We start from the raw sequence: 17,623 nt of genomic DNA, 5'->3' as shown, positions 1-17,623 counted from the left end.
AATATGCCACCTAGCAGATTGAAAATCAAGCAAGCAAGCAACCAATGGAACACTCTTACTCCATCCCTTCAAAGTAAAGGATATTTTTACAATGAGTGCGAAAGTAACTGCTTCTTAAAAGACAGAGATCAAAATACAGAGTGCTTTTCAAATCATTGCTTGGAAATATTTCTTTTTTAAATAAATTTATTTATTTATTTATTTATTTATTTTTGGCTGTGTTGGGTCTTCGTTTCTTTGCGAGGGCTTTCTCCAGTTGCGGCGAGCGGGGGCCAATTTCATCGTGGTGCGTGGGCCTCTCACTGTCGCGGCCCCTCGTTGCGGAGCACAGGCTCCAGACGCGCAGGCTCAGTAGCTGTGGCTCACGGGCCTAGTTGCTCCGCGGCATGTGGGATCCCCCCAGACCAGGGCTCCAACCCGTGTCCCCTGCATTGGCAGGCAGATTCTCAACCACTGCGCCACCAGGGAAGCCCCGGAAATGTTTCTTTTATCATGTGATTTTTGTCATCAAAGATGTGTATCTTGTGAAAACTTTACTATCTGCACACTTTTAAAAATTTTAACAATATTTTCTATACTGTTAAGAAATCTTCCAAATAGTTTCCTTTGATTGTGAAACCAGTTGTTAAAAATGTTAAAAGTCAATATCTTTTGATTAGTTTACAAGAATAATTAATTGATATGAGGGAAGATGGAAATTTATTAGCCAGAGTTCAACAAAAACTTTTGATAATTGAAAAAGGTATTAAAAAAATAATGATTTGCTAAGTACAACAAATCATGTATTTCTTTAATTTCAATCCTTGCAGTTTTGCAATTATCACCTTCTCAACTGTAATTGAGCCATTGCAATTAAGTACTGAAATAAGCAAAACTTAGGAACTGACATTTCAGTTACTGAATTACAAAATATTTAAATCAGTATTTAAAAAACAGCATACATAGTTTCATTTATTTTCATTATTATCTTTGCTCCACTAAAAGTGCTAATAAGTTTTTATGAGAGTGAAAAGATCTGTACAACTAATATATGTTATGAAACTATTGATTTGTATTGTATTTTAGAATTAAAACAAGATATGAAACTATTTTTAAATGCTTGTAATCTTTATTTTTTAATCCCTACTTTATGTGGTTTTATACTGCATAGAATGTATTAGTAAAATAGTATATATATAATACATATGCAATATATTGGAGGTTCATACTAAAATTTTTATTTTTTTTTTTTCGGTTTGTTTGTTGGAGTATGTAATCAAAGAACTTTGGAGTTTTCACTGATCACTCATGATCTGGCACACTGTTATTACTAGCAGCAATTATTTATCCTAAAGGTCTAAATCATTGTTTTAGAGATTATAAATCAGCACATGGTTTCTAGCTTGTGAGCCTTTGTTTTTTTTAATGTTAAGCTTTGATAAATGAAGTGTACCCTTACTCTAAATTCCAAAAACAGTGGTTCTCAAATGTAGAGCAGCATCAGTGTCAACTTACTAGAAATGTAAATTATTAGGCCCTATTTCAGACCTATTGTTAACCAGAAATGCTGGTAAATGAGCTTGTCAGGTGATTCTAATGTTCACTCATGTTTGAGAACCATTGGCCTCCATGATTTAGACTCCTGGGTCATCCCTTCTTATTTCTTCCGGCTTCATAGTATATCTGAGACAGTTTCTTCAGATCTAGTGTGTCTCAGTCTTAGCTTGGACTTTTGTTCATCTCTACCTGAGATTTTCTTCTCTCCTTTCCTCCTCTTCTTTTCCCTTCTTCCTATTGTGAAAAATTGTTCATTAGTGTTATCCTCACAAAAGGGATAGTGTTTTGGTTCTTAAAATTTGGATGCCACAGCCAGTATGACAAATAGGTGTTAAAGGGGATATTTTTAATATTTTCAAATTAATTTTTGTTAACTACTTCCTGTTGGACTCAAATATGCCTGTGATTAACGTCCTATTCTTTTCCATCTATACCCTCTTGTTTTCGAATTTTATAATCTCAAAATAGCTTTCCACCAACTAAAATTTTAAAATATACACTTCAAAGTATGAATCACCTAGATTCAGTAATTACTGAATTTTGTTTTATTTGCTTTATCTCTCTTCTACACAGACACACACACAGAGACACATACACTTTTTTTCTGATTCATTTGAAATTAAATTGTATATATCAATACCTTTTACTCCTAAATACTTTTAAGAATAAAGATCAAAGTACCTTTTAATGGGACTAGTACAAAATTGTTTTGAAAGGCCAATTTATAACAAATGCTAAACCAATTATTAAAGCCTCTTAAATATTTTCAAGATCTTTCTATAAATGTCTTAATGAGGAAGAGGTATAGAACTCCAAGTTGTGAATTTATAAATGAATCCTCAAGGCTTTCTCAACCAGTTTTTCATCTGAACTACAGAACACAGAGGATGGTCTGGGTGACTATTTTCTCATTTCTCCCAAGGATGGTGCATAACTAGTACCAGTTCAGATGCATAGGGGAGAGGTTAATTTATTACATACAAGGGGCATATTAGAATGTTCTCTCTGGGAACCCAGGTTAGTTGGACTGTATATGTGGCAAGTTCTTAAAAGGATTTTGCTTTGATTAGATTGTAATGGTTATACAAATAACAATTTTTTTTTTTAGATTACAGGTCCACCAGGTTGTGGAAAAACTCAGTTTTGTATAATGATGAGCATTTTGGCTACGTTACCTACCAACATGGGAGGATTAGAAGGAGCTGTTGTGTACATTGACACAGAGTCAGCATTTAGTGCTGAAAGGTGGGAGATTTTATTATTTTTCATTATAATGCTTTATTTTTGTAACTTATATACAGCATGTAACATTTACAAACAAGTTAACATTTTTTATTTTTGAGAATACAGAGTGTTAGATACTGTTTTAAAAGAATTTTCCTTTTAAAATTGACACAGGCAGCAATTTCTTTTTGCCTTTTCTATCCCTTTCTTATTGGTTTGAGTGGGGTTCCTGAATAAGCTGTGTTTTGCAGAAAGTCAGGAAGAAACAAGTTTAAGAAACAGAGGTATGTAAGTAGAAAATGGAGAAGAGGGAAAGTTAATAAGACAGACAAAAGGTAAGCTGCTTTGTAAGTAATTTCTAGTTGGAAGTAAAATATTAGTGAATGGAAAAATTGCAATTTTCAAAACATTTTTTGCTTGAGAAATATTTTACTTTAATCTTTGAAATAGTATGGTATTAAATGCAAGAAACACACTGATGGTCAGTATATGCATGCTTAGAAAGAAAAGATTTCCTTAGTTTGACAAGGACCTTTATTTTAACATTCTATGAGAAAGGCATTCAGTCATTTGTGTAACTCTGTATACCTGAAGATAAGTCTGATCTCCTCTTCCCCTGCTCGATTGACGTTCATAAGTAGCAGTGCTTTATATATCTAGAGAATGATTCAATTCTGTTTTCTTAGCCAAGGTATAGTATAGGTATAGTTCTTTGGGTCTTTCTCTAGTTATGTCACAGTGAATCTTACTTATTTCTCTCTAAGAGTACTACAAAGATCAAAGTGTATTACCTGACCAGATAAATTCCAAGTGGATTATTTTGCCTAGAGCTTATTTGCTTTGTTCTACATGTCTTGATTATCTATTCTTTCTAAGTATATGCCACTGGTTTTTCAGCTCTTTGAGTTTGTGTTATATCTTTGTATCTTGAAAGCCAAATCCTATGACTGACACATACTAACTGCTCAGAAAATGTTTGCTAAATGAAGGAATTGACAGGAATTGAAGGAATTGCTCTCAGATCATGGAATCCAGATACCATATCCTACTAAAAGGAATGAGGGTTCCATGGGGGAATGGCTGATTCTAGCTATGGAGCAGAAAGTTTTGTTTGTTTGTTTGTTTTAGTAAAAGGCAAAAGATTTATTCAATCTGAAGAGAAACCAGAGTATTAGGAGGTTTTTAAGTTGAGTCTGAAATATCTTATCTGATAGCAAGAAAGCTATCAACGACTAGCTAAGGGAGTGTCAGAAGGACTCTGGAGTCAACCTGAAGAGCTCCCACTGGCCAAAGATGAAACAAATTGAGCACCAGTAGAACAATAATAGAAATTGATTGAAACACATGGAAAATGTTTAAATTCATGAGTCTATAATATTAAGAAATGGAAAGCAGGACTTCCCTGGTGGCACAGTGGTTGAGAATCTGCCTGTCAATGCAGGGGTCGTGGGTTCGAGCCCTGATCCGGGAAGATCCCACATACCGTGGAGCAACTAAGCCTGTGCACCGCACCTACTGAGCCTGCGCTCTGGAGCCCATGAACCACAACTACTGAGCCCGCATGCCACAACTACAGATGCCTGCATGCCTAGAGCCTGTGCTCCACAACAAGAGAAGCCACTGCAACGAGAAACCTGTGCACCACAATGAAGAGTAGCCTCCGCTCTCCACAACTAGAGAAAGCCCATGCGCAGCATCGAAGACCCAATGCAGCCAAAAATAAATAAATAAGTAAATAAATAAAATGAAAAGCAACAAATTGATTACCATTGGAGAATTCTGGAGAAGCAACTTATTATTTTGAAAATAAGTTAAAAAAAAAAAGGAAATCAAGTATTAATTCTCTTTTCAATACGAACTGTATTACTAAGTAACAAATTACGAATTTGTATTACTAAGTAACAAATGTCTTTTTTATAGAAGTATTCCAATAATAAATGATGAAGGAATGATACAATATAACCAAATTATAAACCCTAATAATCTAGTGATCTAAGAACTGAATATTGTGATATAATAAATACATATTTTGTTGTCATCCTGGTTACTGACAAACAAACTTCTAAAACCTTTGGAATTTCCTGAGTGATAGAGCTGAGAGGAGCATAATTTGTTATTTGTAATTAGCCCCTTTCCAACCATACCTGAGTTTATGCTAACGAGATGACTCTTGGTGGGTCCCTAGATTGCATCTGAAGGGGGCTGGTAGCCAAAGGAACTGGTCATGTAATTATAGGGTTGAACTTTCAGCTCTACCTCCCCAACCTCTGAGGAGGGAAGAGGGACTAGAAATGGATCAATCAGCATTCCCATTTAATTAATCATGCCCATGTAATGGAATCTCCACAAATCCCTCTAACTGATAGGGTTTGGAGAGCTTCTGGGTTGGTGAACACATTGAGGTGCTGGGGGGGATGGTACTCCCGAATTATAGCTGGTTGGTCTGAAGTACCAGAGGCCTGGGACTTGTGATTGATGTCTGAAGTGGGGGCAGTCTTGTGAGTCTGAGACTTTAACCTGCGGTGTCTGAGTTAACTCCTAGTAGTTAGTGTTAGAATTGAATTGACTTGTAGGACACCCAGTTGGTGTCCATAGGGAACTGGAAAATTGCTTAGTATAGAAAACCCACACATTTGGTGTCAGAAGTGTCGTGAATAAAAACAGTTCATAAACAGAAAAGTGTGCTAGCATCACAAAAAGGCAACCAGTCATTGTGGTACTTGCTGATGGAAGAATAATCAAACCAGAAAGTGATCAAGATTTCAGATCCAACGACCAGTTTACAACATATACAGAGAAGAGAGCAACACGTGAAACTACACCCGAGGGATGTAATCAGAAAATCCAAACTGTGGAAAACAACAAACAACAATTTGTAGGATTAAAAAAAAAGAGTTGGAGGATAAACCTTTGGATTAAAAGAGACTTAAAAGATGTATATTACTCAGCCATAAAAAGGAATGAAATTGAGTCATTTGTTGAGACGTGGATGGATCTGGAGACTGTCATACGGAGTGGAGTAAGTCAGAAAGAGAAAAACAAATATCGTATATTAATGCATGTATGTGGAACCTAGAAAAATGGTACAGATGAGCCAGTTTGCAGGGCAGAAGTTGAGACACAGATGTAGAGAACGGACATATGGACACCAAGGGGGGAAAACTGCGGTGAGGTGGGGATGGTGGTGTGCTGAATTGGGCGATTGGGATTGACATGTATACACTGATATGTATAAAATTGATGCCTAATAAGAACCTGCAGTATAAAAAAAACAAACAAAACAACTAATACTAAACTTTCATTGGGTTATTTGTATGGAAATATGTTAATATAAATGTTTCAGACATTAAAAAAAAAAAAAAAAAAAAAAAAAAAAAAAAAAAAAAAAAAAAAAAAAAAAAAAAAGATGTATCGAGGACATTTAGGTTGCTTCCATGTCCTGGCTATTGTAAATAATGCTGCAAAGAACATTGGGGTGCATGTATCTTTTTGAATTATAGTTTTCTCAGGATATATGCCCAGTAGTGGGAGTGCTGGGTCGTATGGTAGTTCTATTTTCAGTTTTTTAAGGAACCTCCATACTGTTCTCTATAGTGGCTGTATCAATTTACATTCCCACCAACAGTATTACTCAGCCATAAAGAGGAATGAAATTGGGTCATTTGTAGAGATGTGGATGGACCTAGAGAGTCTGTCATACAGAGTGAAGTAAGTCAGAAAGAGAAAAACAAATATCGTTTATTAACGCATATATGTGGAATTTAGAAAAATGGTACAGATGAACCTCTTTGCAGGGCAGGAATAGAGACGCAGACATAGAGAATGGACATGTGGACACGGGGGAAGGGGAGGGTGGGATGAATTGGGAGATTAGGACAGACATATACACTACCATGTGTAAACTAGATAGCTAGTTGGAACCTGCTGTATAGCACAGGGAGCTCAGCTTGGTGCTCTGTGATGACCTAGATGGGTGGGATGGGTGGGAGGGAGGTCCGAGAGAGGGGATATATGTATACATATAGCTGATTCACTTCATTGTGCAGCAGAAACTAACACAACATTGTAAAGCAATTATACTTCAATAAAAAAAAAAATTGAGCTTAAAAAAAAGATGTATTGCTCACATCACATTGTACACCTTAAACTTAAACAATGTTATATGTCAATTATATCTCAGTAAAGCTGGGAAAAAGACATAGTAATCAATTGTAATGTGATAAACTTATTTGGATCTTTAACAAATAAATGGTAAAAAAAAACAAAAACAGAAGCATAAACATGTGACACCACTGGAAATCTGAATGTTGAAACATATTTGATATTAAAGCTGATACAAATATATTTGATGCTAAATCTGGTAAAGACATTGGCTCACTCAGGTTGTCCAGGTGAAAGGTACTCTTTAAAATGCCAATGACTAGCTTTCAACTCATAAGCCAAGAAGGTATTAAATAGCCAATTAGGTAATAAATAGCTAATGTATAAATAGCTCTTACAAAGGTCCTGGGGCATTTGCTTAAAGAATTGAAGGATTAAGGTTATTCTGATAACAGCAGTTTAGTTCACTGTAATTGGATTCTTGCTTTTTTTGCGCCACTTTCAAAGCTGAGTTTACAATGTCTTCTTAAACTGTTTATTTCATTGTTATCAGTATTACAGTTCAGAGTAGGTTAAAAACCTATCAGTGAATTAGGTGAAATCCAGTAGCAGGTGACTAGTCTACATTTTCCGTATTAATTTGTGGAGACTTTTGTTTGTTTTTCTTTGTCTTCGCATTTAGTCTAATTGGCTACTTTTTGCATTCTCTGTATTAATTATTTTCCTTCATTATCTTTTCCTGCCTATGTACATATTACTTAGTACTTGCATTAGAGGCAGGCTGGAAAATGGAGTGGTAAAATTTTTGTCCCTTTTGTTGGAATTATGTTGCATAATTCACAAGGAACTCTTATGAAGGTCATTTGAAGACAAGGGTTGAGATGTATATTGTTTTTATTTTTCTAGTCTATTCTCCACAATGCTTGAAAAGTGTGATCATCTGGTGCTAGGGTCAGGTGGAATCAAAGGTCCCTATGCTCTTTTGTATAGATGCCAGACTTGGTGTTCTTATAGTGCCTTCTGGAGTTTGTCATGGCAGCTCAGAGCATGGAGCTGGCTCTGTGATGCTTGGCCACATTTCATTTGTGCTGTTACAGTATTGTTTGATCCCTATTTGGAGTTACTGGGGAAGGTTGGTCAATCAGTTAGGAAAGCTTTCTCCTGCAAGCAACTGGATACACAAAGAACAGCGGCTTAAAAAACAAGAGGTTTATATTTTTCCCCATAACAGGAAGACCTGAGTAGGTGGTTGCTGGCACTGGTTCTGTCTCTCAGTGATGACAGAGACCTAGGGCTGGTACTTTTTAAGCATAATATCCATTCTGTGCTCGAGTCAGTGAGAAGAGAAAGAGCCAATTATATCTTTTATCAGGAAAATATACTTTTCAGAGTAGCCCCCTCCTCCCCTCTGCTGATTTTCTTTTCACGCTCTGGAATCCTTCTGCAGATTTCTCACTTGGTCACCCCTACATGCAAGGGAGGATGGAAAAGTGAGGGTAAAACATATTTGTAACAAGTGTGATGGGGCTGGTTAACATAACTGCCTGAGTAAAATTGGGGTTCCCATAGTAAGGAAGAAGTGGGAATGGATATTGGTAGGTAATTAATAGTGTCTGCCACAACTGGGATGGTTTTTGGACTTAGATAAAAGATAAAGCAGGAAAATATAAGACCCAAAAAGGAATATGCTTTAGCTTTCTGTATGTCTCTGTATGGATAATTGTCTCCATTTTGTCCTTCAAACAAGCTCTCCGAAAAGCACAAATGAGGGCTTCCCTGGTGGCACAGTGGTTAAGAATCCGCCTGCCAATGCAGGGGACATGGGTTCGAGCCTTGGTCTGGGAAGATCCCACGGGTTGCGGAGCAACTAAGCCCGCGTTCCACAACTACTGAACCCACGTGCTGCAACCACCGAAGCCCACATTCCGAGAGCCCGTGCTCCACAACAAGAGAAGCCACCGCAGTGAGAAGCCCGCGCACTGCAATGAAGACCCAACGCGGCCAAAAATAAATTTAAAAAATAAATGAATTTTAAAAAATCAGTTAAAAAAGAAAAACACAAATGTGAAAGTGAATTGAAGGATTAACATGAAGGAAGATTAAAGGATTAACATATAGAGAATTTAGGGTAAGTGAAAAAAGTGGAAAATAATTTCTGTCAATAAGTTGCTAGATATCTTTTTATCAAGAAGGAGGAAAAAAACAGAGGAAGAATAAATAAAAATAAGTGAAGTTTAAAATGTATTAAAAAAAAGAAAGGACTTCCTTGCTGACGCAGTGGTTAAGAGTCCGCCTGCCAATGCAGGAGACACGGGTTTGAGTCCTGGTCCGGGAAGATTCCACATGCCGCGGAGCAACTAAGCCCGTGTGCCACAACTACTGAGCCTGAACTCTAGAGCCCATGAGCCACAGCTACTGAGCCCGTGCGCCACAACTACTGAAGCCCACACGCCTAGAGCCCGTGCTCCACTACAAGAGAAGCGACTGCAATGAGAAGCCCGTGCACCACAACGAAGAGTAGCTCCCGCTTGCCGCAACTAGAGAAAGCCTGCACGCAGCAACGAAGACCCAACACAGCCCAAAAATAAAGAAAGAAAGAAAGAAAAAAAAGAAAAAAGAAAACCGTGAGGGTGGTATACTTAAAAGTACTTTGGAATGGTTAGTTATATATTTTTTTAAAGCAATACACTAGCTAGCTCATTTTTACATATTTTTGAGAAGTATGTTAATCATGCTTGTTCATCACAGGCTGCAATTGTATTTCTGTACTGCTTAATAATTAGATAATAATATAATCTGGTGCTAAACCCTCAGGTACTCAGGGACTGCCTTGGGGAGAGGGGAATGCTAAACAGGCAGAATTGTGGATCTCCTTCTTCTGATTGATTCAGGAAAAGTCTGTTTTTATTTGTTTTACCTATTGGACTTATGCTTCAGGTCTCATATAGTCTTAGATGCTATATGCTGTACATACCTTGAGACTATGGATAAATAGGTTAGTGACCTGTCTATGGAAATTTTGGCAGCCATGAAAATTCCAGTATACATGAATTGAATGAATACTATATTATCCCTATTGGGGATAATTAGAAAAAAATGGAACTGGAGGTTAAGAATAAAAAAGGAGGTAATATGGATGGTAGTAGTAATAGAAATTTTTGAAATAAAACTTTGGGAGAAATAAAATGGATAAAGGAAAATAAAGCAATCTTAGAACTGCAAGTGGATATGTGTGTGCGGAGGACGGAGGGATCTGGGGAAGCAGGAGATGGGACCCAGGACCCTGGAAGTTGGAGACTTGGGGAGGTGGGACATAGAATTGGAATTGTAAGAGGCAGAAGTAGACATTCCTGAGATGTCATGAAATCAGAAGAGCTTTGAAAACTAGGAAGAAAGATGTAGTCCAACAGGGGAGGAAGAAAATCAAGTAACCACAAAACTGTAAAATTACAACTATTATAACTAAGTATACAAAGGAGAGCTATATGTTGTGTTGGTACCATGTGGAAGCAATGGCCAAGCTTAGATCTGAAGGAAGTTTTGTACTTGGTATTAATGTCATTTCTGAGGGTGCCAAGTACCCTATAGCCAGGGCCCTTTAATTCCTACCAAACTACCTAGAGTATCACTCTTTCTGAACCAGTGTATCAGGGAGAGGCATGTAGTGGTAGTGCCCAGCATGACTTTGGCTGATTCTGAAGGCAATACCAGTGTGGTCTTAGGACCATTTACCTACTTGCTAGTTGGTACAAATCCAGATCTTTAACCCAGGGGGCAAACAACAGGGGAGATAAATTCCCTTTTACCATTTTTTGAGATGGTTTCATGAGTCTGAGTAGGTTTTTCTTAGTTCAGTTCCAGCTGTCCTATCATTTGTGAATCGAGGTGAATTAGTGGCGAGGGAGATCCTGAAGAGTTTTTATGATAGAAAATGAAAATTAGTCAAAAGTACTTATTATCACTAAAACAAAACATTGGAATATTCTGAAATCTGTAAGGAACTAATAGATTCACGTTGTTATACTTTGTAATACCACAGTACTGAGCAAGTACATATTGAATTAATGAACAGGAAAGTATTACATGAAGCTTTGAGAAACCATAAACTTATATTTCAGCACATTTATGATGCTAGATTTCAACTAGAATTTTGGAAAACTTTTTTTTTTTTTTACATTAAGCATGTGTTTGGTTTCAAGTTGGCACGTGGTCGCTAATGTAAAGCTTTTCTTTCCTTTTATAAAAGAGCTGTGAAGTAACAGGAGGAACTTATAACAAAAACCTTGATCTGAATCCAGTCTTCTCCACTTTAGTGAATGGTAATTCCATTTCTCCAGCTGCTCATCCGATTAGTCAAGAAATCCCTTTGATCCTCTATGGAACTGTATCTAGAGTGCAGTTACTTCTAATCACCTGAGCTGTTCTCTAGGTCAAGTCATCATCTCTATCAGCACTAGCTGATCTTGCTGTCACCCTTGCCCCTCCGTAGCCTCTTCTACATTTGGTAGCTAGAGTGATTCTTTAAGAAAAGAAAAGAAGTTGGATCATGTCAGTCCTGATCCTAGGTTTCGCATTTTACTAAATGAAAACTAAAAAAAAAACCCCCAAAACTCACAAACATAGAAATCTTATGTGGTCTTGGCCCCTGGCTAGCTCTCTCACCTTATTTCCTTTTATTCCGCCTCTTGGTTCCTGTGTTCCAGCTACTACAAGCCTCCTTGTTATTCCTCCAATACCCCAGGCATCTTCCCACATCTGGACTTTTGCACTTGCTGTAATTCTCTCTTCCTGTGTGCTTTCACTGGATAGCCACATGGTTCACTTTCTCATCTCCCTTAAACCTTTGCTCACATGTCACCGTATTAAAGAGGCTTTCCCAGACTACCCTCCATGAAATAGCTCTTACTTCTGTCTGTCACAATCTGTTCCCTTAACCTGATTCACTTTTCTTTAAAGCACATATTATCCGACATGTTAATATATATTTATTTGTCTTTGTCAGTAGCATGTAAGTTCCATGAGGGAAGGATTTTTTGGTTTAGTTTTGTTGTTGTTATTCATAGCTGTATCCTTAGGTCCTAGAATGGTGCCTCGCATATAGTAGGTCCTCAAATATTGAATGAATGAATCTTAAATGCATCTTTTGAAAAGAGTACTTTTAATAAAAAAGATGTCCACTAGATGGCACTGCTTTCAAATTTTATGTAATTAATGTCTGGAAGGAAAACATAAGATCTTTTCTTTCGCTTGCTGTAACCAAAAAAGATCTTTGTGGTGAAGATTGTCATAAGAAATTCTACGATTAATGTGAGGCATATAGAATACTACATTTGTATTTGGTTTTTGATTTATATATTTTTAGATACTTTTTCTAAAATAAAAAACATTTGGAGAAACTTATAGAAAATGACAGCATATTCGTATGTAAATATCCATTTGATACAGGTATTCAGCATGGTAACTGTGGATAAGGTTAGTTCAGGTCCACACATTGACCACCCTCCTTCTGAGGTGCCTTTAATGGAATGAGAGAGCAGAAATAGTTTCCAGAGCCTTTGACCATCAAGCCGCTGGTTGAACTCCAGCCTAGTGTTAGATTCAGAAAATTATTATCGTCTGTCAGCTGTTCAGTTGTTGTTGCCAATGACTTAGGTACTCTGAATCTGGTTCCTAATGCGACTGGGTATCCAAATTTTGAAAAACTTCCATGTTTCTGGCAGGTGTCACCATCCCTATCCTATCAAAAATCAGCAGGTTCCAAGTGTCAGAGCTTTTTATCTGACTTCTCTGACTAGCACTAAACTCAGCAAATAGTTGCCCTAATCAAGAAATTTACACATTTTCCCCAGACTCTCAAAATTTGCCCATTCTGCTTTGCCAGTGTCATCTCATTTCTTCTTGCTTTCATCACTTACCTCATATCCTCCTTCTTTTCCAGTCCCTATGCCTCCCTCTCTCAAGTACTTTTCCTGAATGGTCATTTGATCCATTCTGTACTCAACTTTTTACACAACTTTCGGTACTATTCCTTACTCCTAAAGTAATTTTTCCTCTTCCTGTTCGAACCAATGATGCCTTTTCTTTTCAAATTGTTCAAAATATACTTTTTGAAGAATGTTATTAACTAGTTTTATTTTTTTTCTTTCCTGTTTTAGAGTTTCTCTTTCATTTCTGAGTATGGCATATGTGAGGAACTTATTTTCTTCTCTTTAACATTCTCAGCCTCTTCTTGGAGCTCATTAACTATTTAGAAATGAAAACACTCTTCTGTTATACTTTTGTGTTGTTAAATGGAACATAAAATATAGTATTTTTATGTATATAGTATATATATACTGTATATACTATAGTATATAGTATTTAGTATTTATTGTCCTTCCTCCCAGTCACCCTTGGATGGTTAAGTATGGGGCTGATAAAGTATCATTTTAAATAGGAGACAATTACACTCAAAGATTTACATTTTTGTATTTTTAGCCAGAAATATTTGAAATTTCTAGTACCATGCCATGTCCTGTATTAGTAACGATTATAGTTGCATCTGTTTCAACTTGTCACTCTCTAATGCTCGGCCTACCCCATGCATTAGATCTAGCTTTGAGGTCGGAATTCAGTGTTCAGAAAATAATTTTTTGTTTACTAAGGAAATATTGGACACATCCATTTGTTTAGAAAATAGTTTCCTGTTTACCAAGGAACTATTGGATAGCACTTATTTTGTATGTATTTAAGTTTTAATTGAGAAAACATATTTTTCTGGTCTGAGACATGGAGATTTACTGATATCTGATTATTAGAATGATAATATTCTATATTCAAATGTATTTCATTTCTGAAAATGAAAGCATTTTCCTTATTTACTAAACATATGGTGCTAGTCAAATTTTCATTTGTAAAAAACCATATATTTTTATGTTAAACCTCAGAGATATTGCTTGCTCAGCATTAGATGAGATTAAAAGCCCTTACTAGGCTTGTGCTCTGACTGGTAATCTCTTTTAGTGCTTACAAACGAGGGCTTACATTCCATAATTGTATATGAAGCCATTTTGCTTACACCTGCTCTTTTTTTTTTTGATACCTGCTCTATTGATAAGGCTTTTTTTCCAGTGTTACTTACGGCTTATGAGTTTCCTAAGTAAAATTTATGTGGCCTTAAATATTGACTATTTATTTATTTATGTATTTTAATTTTTTGGTACAATTTTTAAAGGTTACTTTCCATTTAGTTATTACAAAATATTGGCTACATTCCCCATGTTGTACAATATACCCTCGAGCCTATCTTAAACCCAGTAGTTTGAACCTCCCACACCCCCAACCCTATATTGCCCCTCCCCTCCCCTCCCCACTGGTAACCATTAGTTTGTTCTCTGTATCTATGAGTCTGCCTCTTTTTTGTTATATTCACTAGTTTGTTGTATTTTTTTAGATTCCACATATAGGTGATAACATACAGTATTCATCTTTCTCTGTCTGACTCATTTCACTTAGCATAATGCCCTCCATTCATGTTGCTGCAAATGGCAAAAAAATATTGACTGTTTTTGCTTGTGCTATTTTTTCCTCCACAGACTGGTTGAGATAGCAGAATCTCGTTTTCCCAGATATTTTAACACTGAAGAAAAATTACTTTTGACAAGCAGTAAAGTTCATCTTTATCGGGAACTCAGCTGTGATGAAGTTCTACAAAGGTATGCTGTCTTAGATTTTGGTATTTTAGTAATACTTTGAAGGTTTATTTTTTGTTTTTCATGTTTTCAGCTTCTGAGTAAAAAAAAGTCCCTACATATTAGGATTATGAGAAATGATTATTTCAGTGTTCTTTATTTACTACTATTGGTTGAAGTATTTCTTTAAAAATGAAAAATATTTTAAATGAATAAAATGTTTTAGATTTAACTAATTAAGTGATATATTATCTACTGTTCCATTAACAAATTACCCCAAAGTTTAGCAGCTTAAAACAGTAAACATCTGTTATCTCACATAGTTTTTGAGGGTTAGGTATCTGGGAATGGCTTAGCTGAGTATTTCTGGCTCAGGGTTGCTCAAGAGCTTGCAGTTAAGCTGTTGGCCAGGGTTGTAGTCATCTCAAGGGTCGCTTGAGGCTGGAGAATCTTAGAGAATTCCAGAATCATTCATGTAGTTGCTGGAAGGCCTCCCTTTCTTCCTGGGGAGGCCTCTAGTTCTCACTATGTGGGTCTCTCCATAGGGCTGCTTACAGCATGTTGTTGACTGAAAAAAAAAGCACACAACCTAAAAGTTGAGAATTATGTTTTATTCAGCAGACATACTGAGGACTTAAGCCCAGGAGGCAGCCTCTCAGATAGCTCTGAGGGACTGCTCCAAAGAGGTAAGGGAGAAGCCAGGATATAGGAGGTTTTGCAACAAAAACAAGGTAATTGGAACATCAGAAAATTACTGTTAATTAAAGAAAAAACAAACATCTTGAGTTAATGAATTTAGCACTTTTCTATGTATGGGAAGATGAAAGAGTCTGGGCTCATTGAAATCATTCCTTTGATATGCACCTTAACTGTCTAGGGCCAGTATCTTGCTTTTCTCTATCCTGAATTCCCTCAGGGTGCACAGTCAGGGCAGCTGCAGTGGCTGATGGCTTGATGGCCTCAACATCCTTTATTTACTGATGTGGCAGGCGACATTTTTGGTCCACAATGGTATCTTGCCTCCACCAGAGCCAGTGCTCTGAGAGAGAGTGGGCAAGTAAGAAAGAGCCCAAGATGGATGCTGTAGTCTTTTACAACCTACTCTCAGAAACGGTGTACTGTCATTTTGTCATATGCTATTGGTCCACAGGACAACCCTGGTACAGTGTGGGAGGGGACTCCACAAGGATGTGAATACCAGGAGGTGGGAGTAAATGGGGAGCATTTTGGAGCCTGGCTACAGCAAGCAGTTTTGCTCTAAACTGGAGCTTTAGCAGTATCATAAGAAAACCAAGGGGGCTACCCTGGTGGCGCAGTGGTTGAGAATCTGCCTGCCAATGCAGGGGACACGGGTTCGAGCCCTGGTTGGGGAAGATCCCACATGCCGCCGAGCAACTGGGCCCGTGAGCCACAGCTACTGAGCCTGCGCGTCTGGAGCCTGTGCTCGCAACAAGAGAGGCCGCGACAGTGAGAGGCCCACGCACCGCGATAAAGAGTGGCCCCCGCTCGCTGCAACTAGAGAAAGCCCTCGCACAGAAACAAAGACCCAACACAGCCTAAATAAATAAATAAATAAATAAATAAATAAATAAATAAATTTAAAAGAAAAGTGGATAAGCAGTAAAATCTACATTTGAGCTGATACAAATTGTCAGAAGAGAAATAAATATCGACACGTTTCACATTTGAGGTAGATTAGGTAAATGTTTGATTAAAAAAAAAAAAAGGAAACCAAGGAGTGAAGCTAAATGAAAACATTTTGGCCTATTTCCAAAAGAGTGCAATATATATAGAAGAGCTGAAAATAATGTATGTTTATTGACTATCTATCTGCAATAATTACTGTAACTTAGGGAAGAATAATTTGTTGTTTTAAAGGTAGTTAACGCTTCCATGTTTATTTTTTTAAATTATACCTTAAATTTATCCACTGTTTTATAAATTCTGCTTTTACAGGATTGAATCCTTGGAAGAAGAAATTATTTCAAAAGGAGTTAAACTTGTGATTATCGACTCTGTTGCTTCTGTGGTAAGAAAGGAGTTTGATACACAACTTCAGGGCAACATGAGAGAAAGGAACAAGTTCTTGGCAAGAGAAGCAGCCTCTTTGAAGTATTTGGCTGAGGAATTTTCAATCCCAGTAAGTTTTTCTTTTTCTCTTTTTTTCCTCTTTCTTTCTTTTTTTCCTTTCTTTTGTATTTTCACTAACTTATAAAATAATATAATTAAAAGGAAATTAAAACATGACTTTTTAATGGTAGCACAGTCTAATTGCTATAGCAAATACCACCATCTTCTAAAATTTGTTCATCTCTTGAGATTATTTCGTCCTTTTCACAATTTGAGCCTAAGAAGATTTAAATATTGTTTTCCAAAGTTCCTATAGTCAGTACTTTTCTTCTCTCTCATTGTTTAGTCTTTGTGCATGTTTTTGTATTACTTTTATCACACTGAGATAAGTAATAAGTATTAAAACTCCATGAAATTGTCTGTGTCTATTTCTATACAGCTTTTTTTTTTTTTTATGGTGGAAGTTGTCAGTTTTATAAGTATTTAAGGTTTAGATGTTGTGTTCAGTGCTGTTTTGTACACCATAGGATTTGGTTTGCTTCAAAAGCCAGAGGTTGATTTTTTAGGGTGTTTGGAGTGATAGTAATGAAAGCGTAAGTAAGGAAAACTTGAAAAATTACTCTTGGCATGACTTTCAGTAGTGGGAATTGTGATCAGGAAATCTGAAGATGAGGTGTATTGCAAGGGTTTGTGGTGGGTAAGCTACAAGGCATACATGAGTACTAAGTTATATTCCCATAGCAGTGTGTGGAAGAGTGCAACTTGCTCTGAAGTCTCACCAACATTTAGCATTGTCAGGCTTTTCAATTTTAGCCATGCATCATGTCAACAGAAGATAGGAAAATTCCTTAAACTGAGATGAAATTTAGTGATGATTTTATAATTTTTAGATTTGTTTGGAAAATTAAAACCTTGGATCTTTGTAACATAGAGAATATGTACTGTTAGTGGAAACTACCACATAGCCTTTGAGATTTATAAACCTAAGCAAGAAGTCGAGGGAGAAAATAGGGCATTCAAAA

General features: G+C 36.7%; 1 protein-coding gene across 2 annotated transcripts in view; it reads left to right on the top strand.

The window, feature by feature from the left end:
- The window catches only part of RAD51B (RAD51 paralog B), a 648,001-nt gene that overhangs the window by 37,837 nt on the left and 592,541 nt on the right, over positions 1 to 17,623 (top strand). For both annotated transcript variants that reach the window (XM_082451821.1, XM_082451822.1), the window contains 3 exons: positions 2,645 to 2,781; positions 14,436 to 14,555; positions 16,488 to 16,671. In XM_082451821.1, coding sequence (XP_082307947.1) covers positions 2,645 to 2,781; positions 14,436 to 14,555; positions 16,488 to 16,671 — 441 coding nt within the window. The remainder of the gene's footprint in view (positions 1 to 2,644; positions 2,782 to 14,435; positions 14,556 to 16,487; positions 16,672 to 17,623) is intronic.

Source organism: Balaenoptera physalus (genome assembly GCF_965194825.1).
Source record: "Balaenoptera physalus genome assembly, chromosome: 2".
NCBI classification, from domain to species: Eukaryota; Metazoa; Chordata; class Mammalia; order Artiodactyla; family Balaenopteridae; genus Balaenoptera; species Balaenoptera physalus.
This window is presented reverse-complemented; position numbering and strand designations above follow the sequence as displayed.